Source organism: Anguilla rostrata, chromosome 5 (assembly GCF_018555375.3).
Source record: "Anguilla rostrata isolate EN2019 chromosome 5, ASM1855537v3, whole genome shotgun sequence".
Lineage (NCBI taxonomy): Eukaryota > Metazoa > Chordata > Actinopteri > Anguilliformes > Anguillidae > Anguilla > Anguilla rostrata.
Genome location: NC_057937.1, coordinates 3811659 through 3832155, shown reverse-complemented (window position 1 = coordinate 3832155; position 20497 = coordinate 3811659). Strand labels below are relative to the sequence as shown.

The following is a 20497-nucleotide window of genomic DNA, read 5'->3' as shown; positions in this document are numbered from 1 at the left end:
GTTTTTTTTTGCACACAGTGTTTTTTATTTCAAAGGTTAACATGCTGATGAATACATATACTAATAATAATCAAAAATAAAAATCACAAAGTTTTTGGAAAAGATTGATAGCAAATAATAGATTGTATGCCCCCAATAAATTACAGGGCCGTTTGTTCTCAGGTGTAAAACAGCACCTGAAAATCGAATCCATAGCATGAGCATACTGGACCAAGGCAAACATTGGTATATTCCCATTTCAGCCAAACCGGGTTCTGGTGCAGACACTTCACTGAAGCCGGCCCACTGAATATAGACTTGGGTAGGTAATTGGCTCTGTGCTCAAATGCCAGCAGGTAATTACTGTCTAGGCAAAGAGCACGGAAGAACTCGCACTCAGTGACCCACTGCTACATAAAAAGGTATACTGAGGAACATAAAACATCATGAGGAACATTAAAAAGTGCATTGTCCTAACATGATTCCAAATGACCTTTTTGTTAGTAGCAGGAACAACTGGTCACATTGGTTATTAATTTATTTAACAATTTGCTTATTTCAAAATATCCATGTACACAGCTGGACTGAATGTTTGCTACTACAATTCAGGACAAGTACTCAGTATAAATGTATGACAGCAGTGTGCGGAAACAGAACCAATAACCTTGTGATAAAAACTGGGCCTGAAGCTCAGCTCGATCACGTGACCATCAGGGCTGCCAGGCTGAATTTCCACAGTTACCCTCCAGGTGTCGCTGTTGGCAGTCCAAGTTCATCAATCATTTGCCAAAAAAGCACAGCTACATGACTAATTACACAATTAGGGCCGAATTATGAGGTGTTCTTGAATGCCAAACATTGTAATGTGTTGCAGTCATGCTCACCTGAAAAAAAAAACCCTCAACCACAGATCATGGTAGTCATTTATCAATTCATGACATTAATTTACATTTATTTTGTGAAATGACTGCATTGAATGTGCAATTTACCCCAACCCTGATATTTTATGGATTGCTTGCATTGCCTAATAGGTTACAATAAAGAGTCCAAAATGTAATGTCAGAATGAACACACAAACCTGCCCTGTCATTCTGCTTAGGGGGCAAAATAAGGGGTAACGGAATGCTCAGCACATAACATGCCTTTACCTCGGATTACAACCCCCACGCATTCATCCATAGCTGACTTGTGCATACCACCATGGAAGGACGATCACACTGTTGAATCTGCAGTAAAAACTTGGTCGCGACAGGGTTAACTGAATCAACGCATTATAGTCCGTGACCATGATTGATTCTCTTTCATACCGAGAACTTCTGCCGCTCTGCAAGCAAAGGCAATTATCCAGTCACTCCATCAGCAGAGCATATGCCGCATTCACCCGGCTTCTGTAGTTGCCTTGGGGGGCTGGCTGGATTTTAAATACAGTAAAACGATAGATATTTCATTCTGTCAATCAAATGAAAAAGATTACTTCAAAGTCAGGTTGACCTCTGCGGACTTCATCTGCTTCATCAAATGATAACGCGAAGTTTTAAAAGGACGCTTACGCGTGCATATAATATCGGATAGTTCGTCTACAAAACAGTCTGAGTGGTTATTTGATTTATGCACAAATATAGTCAAAACTATGAATAATACATCTTAAAAGAATAAATACGAATGTGTCATGGTTTACGCAGAAGCAGTTGCGCTGGATTTAACAACGCGCATTTGGTTTCATAAAAATATAAGACTGATAATAAATGTAGATTACAGAATTGTTTTGTAGTTGCTTTAATTAATTCTATTTAGATAAGAGACTGTAGTACATGGAAGTAAATGTTCAGAGAAAATATATAGGCTATATATTTTTTTTTCCTTCAGGGAGTATTACGGATTGGGCAGATGGTGTTTCAAAAGCGCACGTGTTACTCTTGCATCATAGACTTTTTGTAAGGCGGCTTTGATTCATCGTTTGCACTCGTTCCGGAATTTAAAGTGAACGCAAGAACAGAAAATATTATAAATCTAAATATGGCGCGTGGTCAGGAATATGTTTGCGCGTAAATAAAAAAAAAAAAAACCCTATTAAAACAGGGACAACTGTATCGTCCGTGCAAACAACAGAATGCGCTACCTGTGCGAAATATGAAATATTAACAACGCGTCCGTACAGCTACACAACTCACCCCGTGACAGCGTGACAGCGCGGCGGGGGAGCGTTTGCTGAGATTGCTTCAACAGTAAAGACTGTACACTAGGGGCGGCGTTTGACCTCGCAGCTCTTCAAACATCACTAATCCCGGACTGACACTCAGGTGGAGAGTCGACGGCTCACTGCCGTGGCTCATTAACAAATACAAGCAAGCTAAAAAAAAGCGAAAATAAAAATAACAAAAAAACTGCGAGGAACATGTCATTGCGTAAACTGGAAATTGTGACGGGAACGGGAAACCAAGAACGATTGGATTGTCTTACTTTTGAATAACACTTCATTTCAACAGATCCCAAGATGTTCCAGTAGAGTTTCCTTCGATATGTAGTCACTTCTTCCGAACTCCCGTATTCGTTGGTTTAAAAAAAAAGAAATACAAAAGAAAATTATCCAACAAGATCCTATCCACATGACTCAAGAGTTGGATGTAACCGAAACACATCTGGGCTGCCAATTATTCGCGGTTTGATTCGGTGAGTTTTGCTGTCCGTCGAGTGTTTTGTTTGTTAACTTTTCAGTCGCCATTTGCCCTGTCCTCTGTATATAAGTGTCTTGTAGCTGGGGTTTACCTGCATAACAGGTACATCGTTTTCAGGTTGCTGTTGGAAGTAGGCGATTTGTTGTGCGTGTGGAACCAAACGAGGTCTTGCAGATGCCGCCTCTGTCATGCCAGGAGCTGGCGGTCTAGGCTACATCATGTTTTTGTTATTTTCTCGTGTTGTCTGCTTTGCTGGCTGGATAACACGGTGTTGCATAAATAATGAAATACTAACCAAGCATGTCATTCCATTTATAAACAGCAACTGCAATTGGTGCAGTTTAAGAACTGACTTGGCGGTAATTTTGTGACATATTATTCACAGTAAATGATACATATGTTCTTTTGAACGTGTCGCATGATGCAGAGAGGTCGTGAATCCATGAATTTTACGCTGTAAATCTGAAAACATGATCCCCGTAGCTATTCATTTATTTTGTACGACGTACATACACTAATTCACACACGATTCTCAATATTTTGCGAAAACAGTTAACTGTAGTAAATATTTACTTATTTAAATATTTACAATTTGCTTATTTAAAAAATATAGTACTTAATATTGATTAAATTAGCACTATTTGTTTAAATACTAAATATTTACTGTGAATAGAAAGGTTACCGTTAGTGTAAGGTTTAATGACTGTTTTATACAACAGTGATAGACAAATGATTCTTGCAGTCTAAGAAGATACTAGCTATATATACTGTGTCCTTGCTTAAAACTTGGCGAAAATACTCGTTTATGCGACATATATCATATAGGAAGATTATTCAACTGTATTTAAGCTTGTTTTTTCCCTTTTGCGCGTGTACACATGCATGCCTGCCTTTCTGAATATAGAATATATGATACAATAAACATAATTGCCGAACCATTCAACAAGATGAGCGTCTGTCAATCATATTAAAGTGTAATTATTCATAACAACGAGGAATACCAGTAATATGGTTGCTCTGTAGAACTGTACCTGAGCAATACAGTTTAATCTCTTCTGATAGATTCCTAAGAGCACCATACATGTTACATTGTTCCAGACCCCATAAAAAGTGTCAACGGAACACAAGCAGTATACTAAACGTTTAGGATTGCAGTACGCCTTTAAGTTCCTGTTCTGTATTTATTCTTAATTTATGTCCTACTGCTCGCCCATGTTATTCATCAACGCAATATCCCTTTTCACTTCTAAACAGCTGGTGCGCTCCACATCTTAGGAAACCCGGTGACTCAAGTTAAATAGCTACCCTTCTTGAGTGTCTTCATGATATTAATAGTTGGATTTCTGGGAACTTTCCACAACTCAGATAAAACCAAAGTAGTTCTCTTTCTAGGTCCTAAGTCGGACTGAGTTGCTCTCTGTAGTAGGAGAGCCAGCAAAAGAGTGACAAAAAACATTGCTGTTATTTTTGACCCACACTTAGAATTTTAGAGATATAGTTCTAAGGGGTGTTACTTTCAACATAGAACCATAGATACAGTTAGGCAGCTTTTTCTAGTAAAAGTCATCCGTCTATTTATCTCTTCAAGACTGGACTAATATAAAGCTATTAATTTAGCTCAAAATACTCTTTTCTTCCCCTCATGAGCTCCCAGATATGTCCAAAATTCAGCAGCTAGGATTAAATTCAGCACCTTTTTTTTATATGCCCCCCTTCCCACCCCCCCCCCCCCCAGTTTGGAATGCCTAATCATGCTGACGCGGCGAAGCTCGATGCAACCTCAGTTGTCCATTTATGCGCACGTTCTTGTCTGAGGCCTTCACTCTCAGCCAGTGCTGCTTCTGACAGTGCACTTCTGCGGCAAGGCCTGCACAGTCCAGCGCTGGAGCAAGTGCAGCTTGGCAACCAAAGAGCTGATGCCTGATTGGCTAATGGGGGAGGGGGGCGGGGGGGTGGGGGGGTGGGCTGCTAGTGCGAGACGGGACACCCAAACGTCTGAAACCGTCCCGTCCCTTGGCGATGCTAAGAAAATATTATACGCATTTGGGGTGGAAAACTCGGGCTTCGCCACGATTTGGATAGGCCTACGATTTGGATTTTTCAGGCGACGTTTCGATATTTGGCAATATCACACATTTTGCTACGATGCGATCTGATGTAATAAGAACCGATGGATATTGATATGATCCAGCTAACACAGTCATACTACAATGTACACAAACAACCAAAATGGGGTTGAGAGTGGCGTCATGTTGAGCAGAAGGAAAGACAACACTAGTGTGAATGTTGAAGAGGTCGAGTTGGAAATGTAAACTATAATGCTGGCAGCGTTGTTACAGAGCAAACCGCTATAAAATTATGGATATTTTAATATTTTGCTATGATTCATAACGATACTGATTGATTTTTGCATGTTGTATCGATGGGATCGAATTGCTGACCTTTGAACCGATACATCAGTTGGGATCAATGTATCGTTTCACCTCTACTATGCATCACTGTGGGGCTGCCAATGAATCAGTAAGTCAATCAATCAATCAATCAATCAATCAATCAATCTTTATTTAATTCTTGGAAGACACACTGAGTGAATTCACACTCATTTACAATGGTGCCGAGATTACAAAACACAATTAAAACAAATACAATGAAAAAGTTAAAATAATTAACTTAAATTTTCTTTGAAAAAAAAAAACCAACAAATTAAAAAGAATAATAAAATAAAAGTTCACAAGGACAATTGTGATGCGGTATGATAATCTGTCCAGTTGTAGTTCCTTCCTCGTCAGGTTCAGAACCTCCCCAACAGGAGGATTTGAAAGGTGTGGCACATGCACGTTTGGCCCTGGATGTCCTCTCTTTAATTAAAAAAAGAAGAAAAAAAAGAAAAAAGTTGCCATTCACGAAAGTGATAAACTGCAACGTGTTCCGCGATGAATCAAATCGGATAGAGTGCATCTTACCCTGATGGACTGCGTTCGATTCGGTCTGGCCTGCTATCCGCCGGTGCTCTGAATTACGGGTGTCCGTTGGAGTTGATTTAACGCCGAGCATTCTGCTGCGCGCGCGCTGACGCCGGGCCGCTTTCCTTGGCTGGAGTGGAGCGCGGCGGGCCGGGACGTGTAAGTGTTTAATAAAATTTATTTCCTCGGACGAGTGGTAACTCAAAACGGCCTGCGCTGCTTTTTCAGCCGGAGATCTCATTGCTCGGTGAGCTCTGGTGAGTGTGTCCGGTGTCTCCAGATTACTGTGCCTCAGCCCAGAATTCAGAGAAAGGCCTAAGAAAGTGGCTATTGAGTGTGAATACATGTACACATGTATATATGTGTATATATAGTGAGCTCCATAATATTTGGGACAAATACATTTTTATGTATTTTTCTTGATTTGGCTCTGTACTCCACAATTTTAGATTTATGTAATCAAACAATTCACACTTGGTTAAAGTGTAGACTCAGCTTTTATTAAAGGGGGTGTTTTATACATTTTTGGTTTTTATCATGTAGAAATGACCTCACTTTTGTAATACATAAAATGCATATGTGCATGAAACCTGAAAATGTCAACTTCAGGAAGAGAGGTCCTGGTTTGCGCACGTGCGTGTGAGGGGGCGAGAGAGAACGCTACAGAAGTGCCATAAATCACGTTTGCGTTCTCGCAGCAGGGAGCCTCGTGCGGTTTTACACCAGCTCTTCTGAGTCAATAAAACGAACGATTCTCTACTCTTTACGGTCAGTGAAGCTGCGCTCCGCTCCGTGGTTTTTGACCGGTTACAGAGCCGCGTGTAATTTATCACTCCGCCGAGCTGCCCGAAGAAATGACGTTTTTGAAATACGCTGTGAAATAACAGACCTTTATTAATTTGTATTATCTGTATTACTTTTATCTGTACTTTATCTGTATCTGTTTTTTTCCATCGATGTTACTTGCAGTGGCAGATATAAGCTTGTCTGTTACAACACAGATATAGAAGCAGTTTTGAATTTTCTTGCAATTATTTTCATTAAAATTGTTTTTACATTAGGTTGACTAGGCCCTAGCCACCAATTTCAAACCCATAGCCGTGACTAACTGGTATATGATGTTTCCAGTTATAATTGACAAACTGGAAATAGAAACTGAAGGGATAATATGACATGTGAATGATGAGTTTGTAGACTTTTTGCCCAATTTCTTACATTTAAGGTGGTATTTTTAATGGCAATGATGCTCATTTTAAAATTTTTACTTTCCTTGAATCAGTGTGTGAGATACAGTTTGAGGAGAGTGTATGATGGTGTCCTTGTGATTTGTATGAGACGAGCCGTGATTGGTGAATAATGACTGAAAGAAAGAAGTTTTCGGCTTTTTCCAAAAATGATTATTGGAAATCAGCTTTAAAGGGATGTGATTTTATTGGATTGTGTTTATGTGTGCAGCTCTAGCACCTGGAACCCAAGCTGCAGTTCATCAATCTGTAATCAGTCCCTTTTTTTAAGCTCTGTTCTGTAAATCCTTCCCTTGTTTCCTGCTTTTTTCGTCTCATTACTGTGACATTTGTGTGTAATGTTGCCCAAAAACTGTGTACACAGTGTGCTGCCCCCCCCACCTCCCCCCGCCCCCCATTTCACACACATCACTCAAATTAATCCCAGTCATCTGCCATTCTCATATACCTGGTGTAAGACCGGTAGTAAAAAAACACACCGCTGAACAGCCTGCCCACTCGTCAGGGTAAATAAGCTTTTCGGCGTCACCCGGTACACACTTATTACCTCAGCCCGCTCGTTCCCATGGTGTCTTCTTACTAAGCCTGTGGCGAAAGAGCGAAATTAACACCCACAGATAGAGTGATTGCTTTTCACATGAGCTCAGACGGGTCCTTTTGATTTGTGGGCAGTAGACAAAGGGAAGTTTAATTACTCCTCACGATCTCCTGACAAGCGTTAGACTTCTGGACGTTCTGTGTAAATGACTTATTTTTGCGTTGAGGGTTATCGCAGCGAAAGACAGAAATGGGAGGCTTCCATAGCAGGTACCACCACCACCATCATCACCACCACCAGCACCACCTCCACCAGTACCATCAATACCACCACCACCACCACCATCAGTACCACCACCACCGCCACCACACCTCCACCACCTCCACCACACCTTCACTACCACCACCACCTCTACCTCCACCACCACCATCACCACCACCACACCTCCACCACCTCCACCTCTACCTCCACCTCTACCATCAATACCACCACCACCTTCACCTCCACCACCACCATCACCATCACGACCTCCACCACCACCTCCACCACCATATCGCTCCAGGCTCCATGCTTTCTCCCTCCTCTTTCTCAGACGCTCGGTTCCTGCTCTGGTTCCGTGACTCAGGCTGGGACCGGAACCCCAGTCGCTAAACATGCTAAACATGCCCTCTCCAGTCCAGTGTCGATGGTCGAGCGTACAGAGATAAGAGGCTTGGAAGATGAGTGATTTAGCGGGGCAGGTCCTTTTACCTCAGTGACGGGCCCCTGCGTCCGTTCTGCGTACGGTAGCTCTCCTCCAGGGCCACTTCCCATTACCGTAATACAGTAAGCAACACGTGGCCCACTGACCTGCGGAAGGTTAAGACAGGAGTTTGTACGCTCGGTGTGGAAACCAGTGCACGCTAGGACATGTGCCGTTACAGTGTACTTAGAAACAGCGACTATTTGGACACTTTCATTTGATTTCTGTTAATGTAGTTATACCATACATTTTATTTATGTACTGTATGCAGTACTTTCTATCATTCTAACATGTGCTTAACAAACACATATTAGAGCAAAGTGTATTTGTATTACAAATATGTCTTTAAGATAATTTTGCAAATATAAAATCTTGCTGATTTAGCAAATATTTCTTTCTGAGTCACCTTTTCAGCCCTGTACCTGCATGAAACCTGCAACTGAAGCTCATACTTTGAAGAACTAATCAATATTTTTTTTTCTTCCCAAACAAAGCTTGGTGATCACCTAAACTTTCTTGCCAAACTGAGTTTGAGAAGAAAAAGTACTAGAGTTAATACTTTAGTTTACTTGTCATTTAAGGACACAAATGTTTACTGAATACAGACCAAAGTCTAGAATGGTCCTTGAAGTAGGTCAGCAAAGGCACCACAGGCTGGGATTTCCTTTACTTTTTATAGGTGCCCGATTATAGTCTCCTTAATACCCCCCGTTCAGTTCTGTTTCCAATGCGCACCCAGATAGCCCAATCAGAGACGGTCATAAACAGGAAGTGCCTATGGGCTCGATAATCAATGTAGGTCTCAAAAAGAGCTTTCTAATAAAACAAAGCAACTTAAGGCCTGCCCAAAATAATGTATGATCAACTTTGTGATGCTTGGGGTGAGCCTCTTTCATAGGATGTGTGGTAAAGAGCCTCATTAGCCCCTTAGAATCAGGGCAAATAATAAAAACGTGCTAATTGTGAGACGCAGTGTTCGTCCGAGCTGGCTGGTGTCCCGGTGATCACCCGATTAGGAGCGGCGCGAGCTCGGTTGTGAGCGGAGGATTTTAATCGCGGGCGCGGACTGTCACGCCAGTCTTACGACGCTCACACGCCAGTGGAGGATTAGCCCTGGCGCTCCTCGGCCCCGCCGCGGTCAGTCGGCCAGTCGCGGAAACCGAGTGCTGGAAGGATGGCGTGAGACGGGCCCGGGGGGGAGGGGGGTCGGGGAACGCCAGCGCGGGCGGGCGGGCGTGCGGGCGGGCGAGCTGAGCAGTGATGTTACGGCCTGGCGCGGTTCCCAATCTCACTTAACCTTCAAGGTGGCGGTTTGGCGGAAAGGCGTGACGCAACGCTAGGGCGAGAAGCTGCGGCAGAAACGAGTCCCAGAGAGGGAGATGAACAGCCGAAGTGGCTCAGGGTCTGTCTTAGCGTACTGTCGTGTTTTTTTAAATAAAGCTTTGTCCTCGCGGTCCTCAGTTTCTGGGGATGGGCAGTACCATTCCTTCATGGAGGCTAGTGGTCTGGTGTATTTTTTTTTTGGCATCTGCCTTTTCTCCTGATTGTTCAATTGATGTAAAACTAGAAGATTGTTTCGTGTAACATTTTGGCATTGCAGCTGAATGGCTTTTTAATTGGATTTTCTTGAAGTGTTTTTAATGGTCAGTAACTTAGCAGGACTTAGCAAACTGGATCAAACTACCCTTCTGTTGTACTAACAGGAGGATGGTTTGATCCACACAAAATCTCTTAAGGATTCACTCTCACAGTGCACTTCAATAAGTAATGAAGCAATACATTTATGTGGAACCATAAGTGGCACTCACCCGTTTCAACAGGGACTGATGTGTCGTTGCACTGATTTCTGTTTCCTGTTCATTCTGACCTGGGCTGATTTGGTCTCCTGTCGCTGCAGATTTGCTCTGTGCTGGTGTGCGATGCTTCTCCGCGAGTGAGCCAGGCCTGCGGCTCATTGGACCCGGAGCGATGAAGCCCAGCCAGACCCCAGCGAGCCTGCAGCCTCGTCCCAGCCTGCCAGGGTGCAGGAGCACCCCCCCAAACACCGGGTGGGGAGAGTAATCGCCAGCATGCAGGATACAGGAACACCGAGCACCGCACTTTCTCCCCCCTGGATTGCCTCGGAGCCCGCCTTCTGTGTTGCGTTCGGGCGCAAAAGACGCCAGCGGTGATTTTATTTATTTGTTTGTTTATTTATTTTTTGGTGCGATCGAGTCTTCTGACGTACTTCCAAACGGATTGGCGGAATTCTGTTGTTGTTGTTGTTGTTTTTTTTTTTTTTTTGGACCTCGACAAGGGTGTAGACAGCTGTGAGCGTTAGAGACGCTCCCGATGTTTCTGACGACGCTTCGTTTGGGCCTCTGTGACGGATTCGTCGCCCCACTTCTCTGAGTGACCCCCCCACCGTCCCACCCCCACCCTCCCGTGTGGCACCGCCCCCTACCCAATGGCATGGGTCAAACTCTTCAAGAGGCCGGGGGGCGGGCTGGGGAAGACCTACCAGCCGGGGAGCATGATGTCACTGGCTCTCACCAAGGGCTTGCTGAACGAGCCCGGCCAAAACAGCTGCTTCCTCAACAGCGCCGTGCAGGTGAGTCGAGCGATGGCTGACCGGTTTGGCTCGACCCAATCACAATGCAGTGTACACAATATTTGAACAGATACGCACACGTCAACCACTGGCCCACCACAATACGGAGTACACAGTATTTAAACAGATACACACACATGTCAATCACTGGCCCACCACAATACAGTGTACACAGTATTTAAACAGATACACACACATGTCAACCACTGGCCCACCACAATACAGTGTACACAGTATTTAAACAGATACACAGACACACACACACACGTGGATGGATTTCAAGCATGGAAACAGGTAGTTAATTTGTCATTAACGCTAGTTCAGTCAGATGATAGCCCAGCTATGCTGTTTCTGAGCATAATTCAGGAGCTACTGCACCTTTGCCTTCATACCATGGTCCACTATGATAATTTAGATGTGATTAGTCTTGTCTGACTGGGCATTGCTGGACATAGCAAGAATCTTGCTACATTTCATGTAACCATGTGTTTGACCTTGCGCTAGCACAAGGGCTGCCGTGTGAGACCACTCATTCTTTACGACCCAACGGAATATTTTGTTGTGGTGACATTTCACATGATTTTTACAGTGCAGTATGGGAGTTTATCTTTGGCTGTAGCCCGCGGTTAGCATCTGGTCATCGAAGTGAACACACGAGCCTTCGGCTCAAGTACACACAGGGCAGCCAGCGTGGGTCTGGGTTACATAACTCCTGTTTTCTATTCCGGAACACAAGGTCACAGTGGGACGGAATCCATACTGGGAAATGGTGTTCCACGAGAGGAAACTGACAGGGTGCTTGACCCTTTTAAGGTGTAAGATCGCAAATACGTGATTAGAACGTTCTTAACTGAACATTCTAATGCTGATGTCACAATCACCACTGGTGATTGATAGCAGTGGAGTTCTAGAACACTTACTCAGGATTCTGAAAACATTCCAACAAACCTGCTCTTCTAAAGGGTTAATTAACCCTCTACACACATCTCCCTTCCAGTGTCGTTGTTAGGTCCTCCCAGCCTGTAGGTTCTTGGCAGTGTGTCATCAGCTTGTCTTCCTGGCTAGTAGGCCACTCCCTGCTGCGTGTGAGGTCACCAGAGATTCCATGCCTGGTGGCAGATACTGGAGACGAGGCGCTCAGAGTAAGAGGTGCTTAGATGAGCGGAAGGCCACCCCCACTTTGCGCAGTCCCACCAGAGGCTATCCTCGATGTTACTCAGCCCAATGAGTCAGATGGCGTTTCCCAGAGTCCCTCTGTGACCGTCCCTTTGTGGAAGCAGGCACTTGAAATATTACCCATTCGTTTGATGCTTTGCTTTACACACAAAAGGGAGTTCCTGTGCATGCTGGGAAAGCGTTCACCTCCAGCTGAGTTCGGTGTCAGTTTCGGGGGCCGGTGAAAAGCGCGTAGGAGGCAGGGTGTGCTGCGGGCGTGCTGTTGATGTGGGGGTGTGGTGTAAGGAGGGTAAATGCAGGGGGCAGAAGCTGCTGTTTGTGCCCCACGCAGGTGCTCTGGCAGCTGGACATCTTCCGCCGGAGCCTGAGGCAGCTTCCTGGTCACTTCTGCCTGGGGGACGCCTGCATCTTCTGCGCGCTGAAGGTTTGTTCGCTTGTTTTTTTGTTATATTTAATTTATTTTTTTAACCTGTGGGGTTGGCTTTGGCATGCTCTACAGCCCAGCTGTCTGTGCCCCCCCCCCCGCAGAGCATCTTCACGCAGTTCCAGCACAGCCGGGAGAGGGCGCTGCCGTCCGACAACCTGCGCCACGCCCTGGCCGAGACCTTCAAGGACGAGCAGCGCTTCCAGCTGGGCCTCATGGACGACGCGGCCGAGTGCTTCGTGAGTCACGCCCCCCCCCCATGCCCCCCTCCACCCCCATCCCAACCCCCACCCACACCCCTATCCCCAACCCCACCCCAACCCACACCCCTATCTCCATTCCAACCCCCACCCACACCCCTATCCCTATCCCAGCCCCAACCCCCATTCCCATCCCAACCCCTCCTCCAGTTCCAGCCCATCGTCATGGTGACCTTAGCGATGGTCTGGCCGCCCTGTACAACCAGGCTTGAGGGCAGGGAGGTGGGGGTGGAGTGTGGGTGTGTGGGTGTGTGTGGGGGTGGGGGGGCAGGGAGGGGACATGCTGTGACAGTCCCATCGGCAAGGTTACGATACGAACGGGGGGGGGGAACGCCCCTTTGAATCCTGCTGTGGAATCCCAACGTGACTGTAGCCCGTTATGTAATACCACTCTTAGCGCCAATCGTTAAAATGGCCAGACAGACACCAGTGAATGGGCGGTGCCTTCGAGCGCATTTAACTCGGTTAAATCGCATCTATCGTTTTTTTGGGTTAATGTTTTCCACATGATGTTCTTGGGGGTGCGCAGGGGGGTGGAAATCTTTTGATATTTATCTCTATCTCTCTCTGCTATATTTTAAAGAATTTAAGCTGAAACTGTATTGTCCGTGTTTACGTGCATGTGTAATAAAATTGGCAAGGTGTGACAGTTACACACAGGTGAATAGGACTGCCAAATAGGCTGCGTGAGACAGCTGACAACATAATTTCATTTGCTCTTTATTTTTAAAAGATCTGCTGAGACAGCTACTGGGCCTCGTCCATGTGCTGAGTTACTTCTGATTCTGACTGCCGAGATACTTTTCCTCCTTTTCCCCTGCTTGTGCAGTTTTGTTTGATAAAATGCCGAGTTTTCCTATTAGTATGTGTTAACTTAAAAAAAGTTTGCCATGTGAGTATAATAAAGCTTACGTTTATTAAATCTCATATTGCATACTTAGTCTTTCAAAATTTATTCAAAGGACGATGTCCTTTGATTTTTGTTTATGCTGCCTGTTACATAAGAACTTAATGGGATTCTGATACTAAGGTGCTAGGTGGTGCTGTAATGTGCTGTGGCATTCTTGTCAGCTGGTTAAGATTAAAATGTAAATGAAGGGATAAGCTAATAAACAGGAAAGCAGAAGAGTCGTATTCCACACACAGATACACACACACACACACACAAACATGCATACACACACACATGCACATGCACACACACACATGCATAAACACACACACACACACCCACACAGATACACACACACACACACACACACACGCTCACACACATGCACACGCACACACAAACATGCATAAACACACACACACACACCCACACAGATACACACATAGACACACGCACGTACGCATGCACAAACATGCATACACACACATAAATGCACACACATAAAAGGTATTTTTTGTCATGGAAATACTGTACTCAGCATTTTAACAGCTGCAGTACAGATAATGGAGGAATTATAGCCACATTATACGGAGAGAGAGTCATTTCCTCTACAACTCAGCAGGCCTATGGAGGTTAACTCAGTCTTACCGAATAAATCTTCACTGGATTTCAGCTAAAAAGCACGATAATTGGTAGAGAACAGACAGATAGATTATGCCCAACGTGGAGGATTGTTCGGGACAATACTGTTGAGCAGATAATGTAATTTTTTAAAATGCAATACACTCAGTCATCATTTGCACTGCCTCCAACTCGACAAGCATTCTGTAGAGTAGGTAAAGCGTTGAGCAAAAGTAACTAATGATCAATTAAATATGAAATGAACCGGGATGTTGGATGCCAACTAGACCAAAGTGAAGCCTTTGTCATGTTTCCAATGTGTACTATTCCCTTCTGTGACACAAAGCCTTCCAGTGAAACCTTCAGTCCGCTCCATTCAATCCTCACTGGAGCCGCTAGTTGAAATGATCTTCCAGCGAGACGGAAGCCCAAAGGACAGACCGTTTGCAGACGTCTGATAAGAGCGTGCTGTGTGTGGCTGTCAGGGCCGGCTGCCGACGAGCTCGGAGGCTAACGTCTGAATGACGCTAGTCAGAGTTTCAGCCCAGCGGAAACACAACGGAGCGTACACACTGCGCGATATGCTTCCCTCGACTGGTATCAAAAATAAACCACTCGATTAAACCCTACCTACTCGATGCTAACTGCAAAGTGCTTTGATGGCAAATCGAATTCAATTTCTTTTAAGAGAAATTGAGCTGGTCTTCGCCTTTTCTGTTATTTTCTCGACAAGCATCAGTCCGTCGGTTTATTCATTACTTCGGTGCTTTTGGTGTATCTTTCTGTGTTAAGATATTTTATGTTTGGATCCTACACAGCACCCACTAGAATACGGATTGAATATTCCCCTGCTAAAACAGAAGCTGTTCTTTGTGATTCATCAGCACTACAATGCAGATAAGCCTAGAGTAAACACAAAGAACATGTACAACAGATTTGCAACTGAGCTTGCTCAATTTGCATGCTAATTTCCTTCAGGCATCTCATTTGTTCTTGACGTTTTAGAGTTAGGGACTTTGCTCCGATTACTGTTCCAATAAAGGGTCAAATTGATTATTAAGGCAAAAAGAGAAGGGTAAGATAAGATGCTAGGACTGTGTGTTTGTCCCTTTGGATGACAGGAGAACATCCTGGAGCGCATTCACTGCCTGCACGCGTGGTGTCGCTGTACGAGAAGCGGAATGGTCTCGCATGCCTCTCACCGTCCTGCAAACACCACTCAGTAATTGTTCTGCATCGTGTGGGCTCCTGTAGCAGAGAGCCCAGGTAGGCCGGGTGTTCTGCTGACTTCCGTCTTCTGTCTTCCTGTCTTTTCCACAAATGCATTCAGCAAGTGATTCTGCAAACTGTTGCCTTTTGTCTTCAGTCCATACAGTCGAGATTCAATCCATTCAGTCCCATCTTATGCCCGCGCCTTTATCTGGACAGAGCTGCATGTAACTCCAGGACATAGCATCGTTTTACACTATTACCTAACCGACAATGAGGAACTTGGGAATATTTAAAGGCAGCTGCTTATAAATGCTCAGTTTCTTACCTGTATTGAATAGGTGGAAAGAAATGCACTTTTCCCGTGTGTTGCAAAGCACACATGTTGGGTTATTAATGGGTCCCATGCTGGGCTGTTACTGGGTCATGTGTTGGGTTATTAATGGTTTGGGGTAGCGAGGTGGTGACTTGTTAATGCCTGTTTTATAATGGGGTCGCGGTACAGTGTAGCGTAATGGTTAGGGATAATGGGCTAGTACATCAGAGGTTGCAGGTTTTATTCCTATATGGGGCATTGCTGTCCAACCCGTGAGCAAACTACTTGACCTGATTTGCTGCAGTTTCCTAACTTTATAACTGTAAAAACTTTTTTAATACGGCATGCAAAAAAATCTATTGTGTAAATCACTGGGGATAAGTGTGTCTGAATAATACCTGAAAGTAAATGAATTGTAACGGCTGTGTTTGCTCCTGTTTATTTTAGTGTGTGTGCCGCAGCTGTGGAGCTTCCTCTGACCCCCTGCCTTTCACACAGTTAGTGCATTATGTCTCCACCACCGCCCTCTGGTAAGCACCGGACCACAAAACACAGCACAACTTGTCTCTAATCAGAGCCAAAATGGACGCCTGCTCTGCATAGCACAGCAGGGTCCACCCCATCTCTGATCAGAGCCGTAATGGACGCCCGGTCAGCATAGCACAGCAGGGTTCATCTCTGTTCAGAGCCATAATGGACGCCGCCTGCTCTCTCTGTCTCCCAGCCAACAGGCCGACCGTGTGCTGGAGAAGAGCGAGAGGCACAGGTCCGAAACGTTCGCGGAGCTGCTGCAGGCGGCGAGCACCATCGGGGATCTCCGAAACTGCCCGGTAGGAAACTCCGCCTCCGTCACACCTCTCTGTCGCCCCCGCCACCCCTGCCGTCTTTCTCCAGGTCGTGAGCCTTTTTTCTCTCTGCCCCCGCTGCCCCCTTCTTGGAAACACGTGTTCTGCGGTTGCCCAACGCTTGCAAACAGATGGCGTGAGTCACGAGGCCCGTGTGCTTGTGTGCAGAGGATTGTGGGAGTTTAAGTAGTCTTCGCCTCTTTAGTGGGGTGGTTCCTTTCGTCTGTCTTTATTTTATGTTTTATGTTTATGTCTGTGCAAGAAAGAGCAAAAATCACATTTGTGGTCTTCGTTTCCTTGCTGCTAGTTTCCTGCTCTAATGTAAATTATCAAGAGGAGGATATAGTACCCATTTAAGGAAGAAGATCACTAATATGTGATTAGAATGTTCTTAACTGAACATTCTAAGCACATATTAGTGTGTGTGTGTGTGTGAGTGAGTGTATGTGCCTGTGTGATGGGTGTATATCTATATATGTGTGTGTGTATGTGTATGTGTGTGTGTGCGTGCTTGTGTGTGTATGTGTGTATACGTGCGCCTGTGTGTGTGTGAGAGAGAGAGTGTGTGTGTATGTGTGTGTGTATGTCTGTATGTACCTGTGTGTAAGTGTGTGTGTGTGTGTGTGTATGTCTGTATGTGCCTGTGTGTAAGTGTGTGTGTGTGTGTGTATGTCTGTATGTGCCTGTGTGTAAGTGTGTGTGTGTGTGTAAGTGTGTGTGATGGGTTTTGCAGTTGTGCAGGGTGCCAGGCTCTCCCACTGAGCCCTGCTGTGGCGTCGTGCTCCAGCGGCTGAAAGATAAGCAGCCGATCTCACGGCGGGATATAAATAGAGCCGCGCCGCCATCTCCAATGGCAACGGAGCCGCGCTCCACCTCTGGCTGTCCAGAGGGCTTCACGTGCTCCACCTGCAGACAGCACCAACGCCGACACAGTGCATTCTGGGACAACTAGCACTGAGTCCATCACAGCAGCCCTGCCACAGGACCTGACACAGTGCATTCTGGGAAAACCAGCGCTGAGTCCGTCACATTTCCCCTGTCCCAGTGCCATCACAGTGAATTCTGGCAATACTAAAGCTGCGTCCGTCTCAGTGCCCGACACAATGGATTCTGGGAAAAGGAAGGAGATTACATTTCACAGAGACAAGATCCCACAGTGTTTGCACAGTAATCAGCACGCATACATCACCTTATCTTGTTCATTCAGAAAACAGAATACTTGGGGAGGGAAGGGGGCCCTTGAAATGACAGAACTGTGGATTTTGCTAACAGGACCACTGCTGTGTGCACCCCCCCACCCCCACCCCCCACCCCCCCAACAGAGTAACTGCGGGGAGAGCATCAAGATTCGGCGGGTGCTGATGAACTGCCCCGAGATCCTGACCATCGGCTTCGTGTGGGACGCCGAGCAGTCGGACCTGACCGAGGACGTGGTCCGCTCGCTGGCCCCTCACCTCAACCTGTCTGGGGTAAGAGCGCCCCCCCGCCCTCCTTTCCCGCCGCTCGTTGGTTACCGCCAACGGGCCGCCGGTGGGGCGGGTTCTCGCGCGGTGCGTCACCAGGTTGCTGTGGGGTTGGTCTTTCCAGCTCCAAATTCTGTTTAAAATGGTGCACTATTATGTGCAATAGTGACATTCCTGTGTTAATGAGTGCTTCATTTGAGCTTGGATGCTTGGATGCGCCAAAAAAAAGTGCTTAAATGTCTTTGTGGGTCAGCCTTATTTTCAGGCTGGTAGTGGAAAAAAGAAAGTGGTTAAAAAAAACTGCAGAATTAAGGCATCTTATTGAATAAACAGGAATCTTTGCCTTTGAGATTTTACTAGTAGATTAGCCCAACTAATCAGATTTACAGAAAGGCTTTGGATCATGACAAGTAAAAATCTGAGTGTGACACAAAAGAAGAAGATGCAGAGTGCATTTGATCGCCATTGTTCTATATTCTCTTCTACAAGATAAGCAGTTTTGTTTTTTCATAGTGTTTGCTTTGTGAACCGGTCTCTGTTTTACCGGAGATGTTTTCTTATTTGCATGTTTGCTGTTGTTTTTGTGTTGTTGAGCTTTAGCTGCCGCGCGCGATTAGCGAGCCGCCAGTGCTCCCTTGCGCGCCCCCTCCCCGTTTCGTGACTCCCCCCGGGAGCGAGCCGTCACTTCGCTTTTGCGTCCCAGGAGGTGCGTGCCCGCGGTGTCACGCCAGGGTTCGTAGTGCCCGCGGGACCCTGGGACAGCGTTTCGGCACTCTCGCTTCCTCTGCACCCGCCTCTTTCTGACTGAGCAAAACCCGCGTGGCGCAGAGTGAGGGTCGAACCCGCGGCCATCGCAGCCGCGGGGAGCGCCGTCTCGCAAAGAGGCAGGAGAGACGCGATTGGCTCAGTGCGCTAAAGACCCAGTTTCCTCTCACCGGAGGACTGTTCCAGCTCTTAATTTTAGCCCCGGGCTGATGTCACTGTCCCTAGCAGACTCAGGGATACAGCGAAGACCAGACTGACAGGCAGACACTTATCCGTCTCTCTCTGTCGGGTCTGCTGGGCTGCTCGTCGCTGTCAATAAGAACGTCTGCCAAGTGTAATGTAATGAGTCAAATAAAAAAAATTCTTTGATCATGAGAAAGGTCAGAGGTCATGTGGCTGAGGTTTGGTGAGCAGGAAGCCAGATTGAGTTCTGATCTGCAGAGGACGCTGGGATATACAGGTACATGAATCAGTGACCAGTGTGCCCTTTACACAGTAAAGGGCACACAGTGCTGAGAGAGAGAGAGCTAGTGTTGGGAGGGGAGCTGTATCTGTTACAGCTGGCTGTGGGCAACTGTCACGTGATTGGTGGAATCAGTGCAGTGGTAACCCGAGTAACAGTGGCCTCTGTAAACCCCTCCCACCTATGACCAACTTTTGAGCCCAGCCTAGAGTTGTATACAATTTAACTTTAGGGAACATCTCAATTTACGTGTGTGTGTGTGTGCATGCGCAATGTAGATTAATGTCATGGTCAAGGATGGTGTTGTTCAGTGGATTTATGGGTATTGGAGAGATGAACCATATCCACACTGAAGTAAGCTCATTATAGCAGGGCTGCCCAACCCTGTTCCTGGAGATCTACTATCCTGTAGGTTTCACTCCCACCCCAACAAAGCACACCTCATTCAACAGCTAGGCCAGGACTGTCCAACCCTGTTCCTGGAGATCTACCATCCAGTAGGTTTTCACTCCAACCCTAACAAAGCACACCTCATTCAACAGCTAGAGCAGGGCAGCCCATTCAACAGCCAGCTATCTCGTTGAGCTGCTAACTAGTAGAATGAGGCGTGCCGGGTTAGGGTAGTGAAAACCTCCAGGACGGTAGATTTCCAGGGAGAGGGTCGGACAGTCCAGGATTTTTGGGCTTATGTTACGGTGTCCCACAGAAAGACCCAGACCCCCCCCCCCATGGGATGACCTGGGGCTCGTGTGTTTCCTCAGCTCTTCTACAGGGTCATGGACGAGAAGGCCAAGCGCAGCGAGCTGATCCTGGTGGGCATGATCTGCTTCTCCAGCCGCCATTACTGCACGTTTGCCTACCACACCAAGTCCGCCAAGTGGGTCCTGTTCGACGACGCCACCGTCAAAGAGGTCAGCGTCAAACCGGTCTGCGTTTGGATGTGTAACGCACGCTAGTTAAGGTGCCATTTCATGGCAATGTTGAAGAGCGCACTAGTATAGTGGTAATTTGCACAGGAAGTATGTAAGTGAAGGAAATAATAGTTTCATTATCATCATCATCATGATCATCATAACCATCACTATTCCCATCAGCACTGTCTTCATCAATATTCCTCATCATTTTTGAGAAGTTTTTTTACTTAAACAAAAAGAGCAGCATTGTTTATTTCAGCCTGAGGAAAGTATGTTGACCAAAATGGATCTTTGTTTTACAAGCAGCCTATAGTCATAAATCAATTTTCTTGCTTAAATTTGAAGCATGATGAAAGTAAATTAATTCTGGTAAAGTAACTGTTCTTGCCTTTTTGTGCTCAAACAGTTTATTTTCCTG

General features: G+C 45.8%; 1 protein-coding gene across 1 annotated transcript in view; it reads left to right on the top strand.

The window, feature by feature from the left end:
• The first annotated feature begins 1970 nt into the window (after window positions 1-1970).
• Window positions 1971-20497, top strand: part of usp53b (ubiquitin specific peptidase 53b) — a 38939-nt gene continuing 20412 nt past the window's right edge. Inside the window, exons 1-9 of the mRNA XM_064337899.1 lie at window positions 1971-2649; window positions 10039-10731; window positions 12239-12331; window positions 12436-12570; window positions 15226-15288; window positions 16077-16159; window positions 16354-16459; window positions 17797-17943; window positions 19927-20076. Of these exons, the coding sequence (XP_064193969.1) occupies window positions 10588-10731; window positions 12239-12331; window positions 12436-12570; window positions 15226-15288; window positions 16077-16159; window positions 16354-16459; window positions 17797-17943; window positions 19927-20076 (921 nt within the window). The 5' untranslated portion in view covers window positions 1971-2649; window positions 10039-10587. The remainder of the gene's footprint in view (window positions 2650-10038; window positions 10732-12238; window positions 12332-12435; window positions 12571-15225; window positions 15289-16076; window positions 16160-16353; window positions 16460-17796; window positions 17944-19926; window positions 20077-20497) is intronic.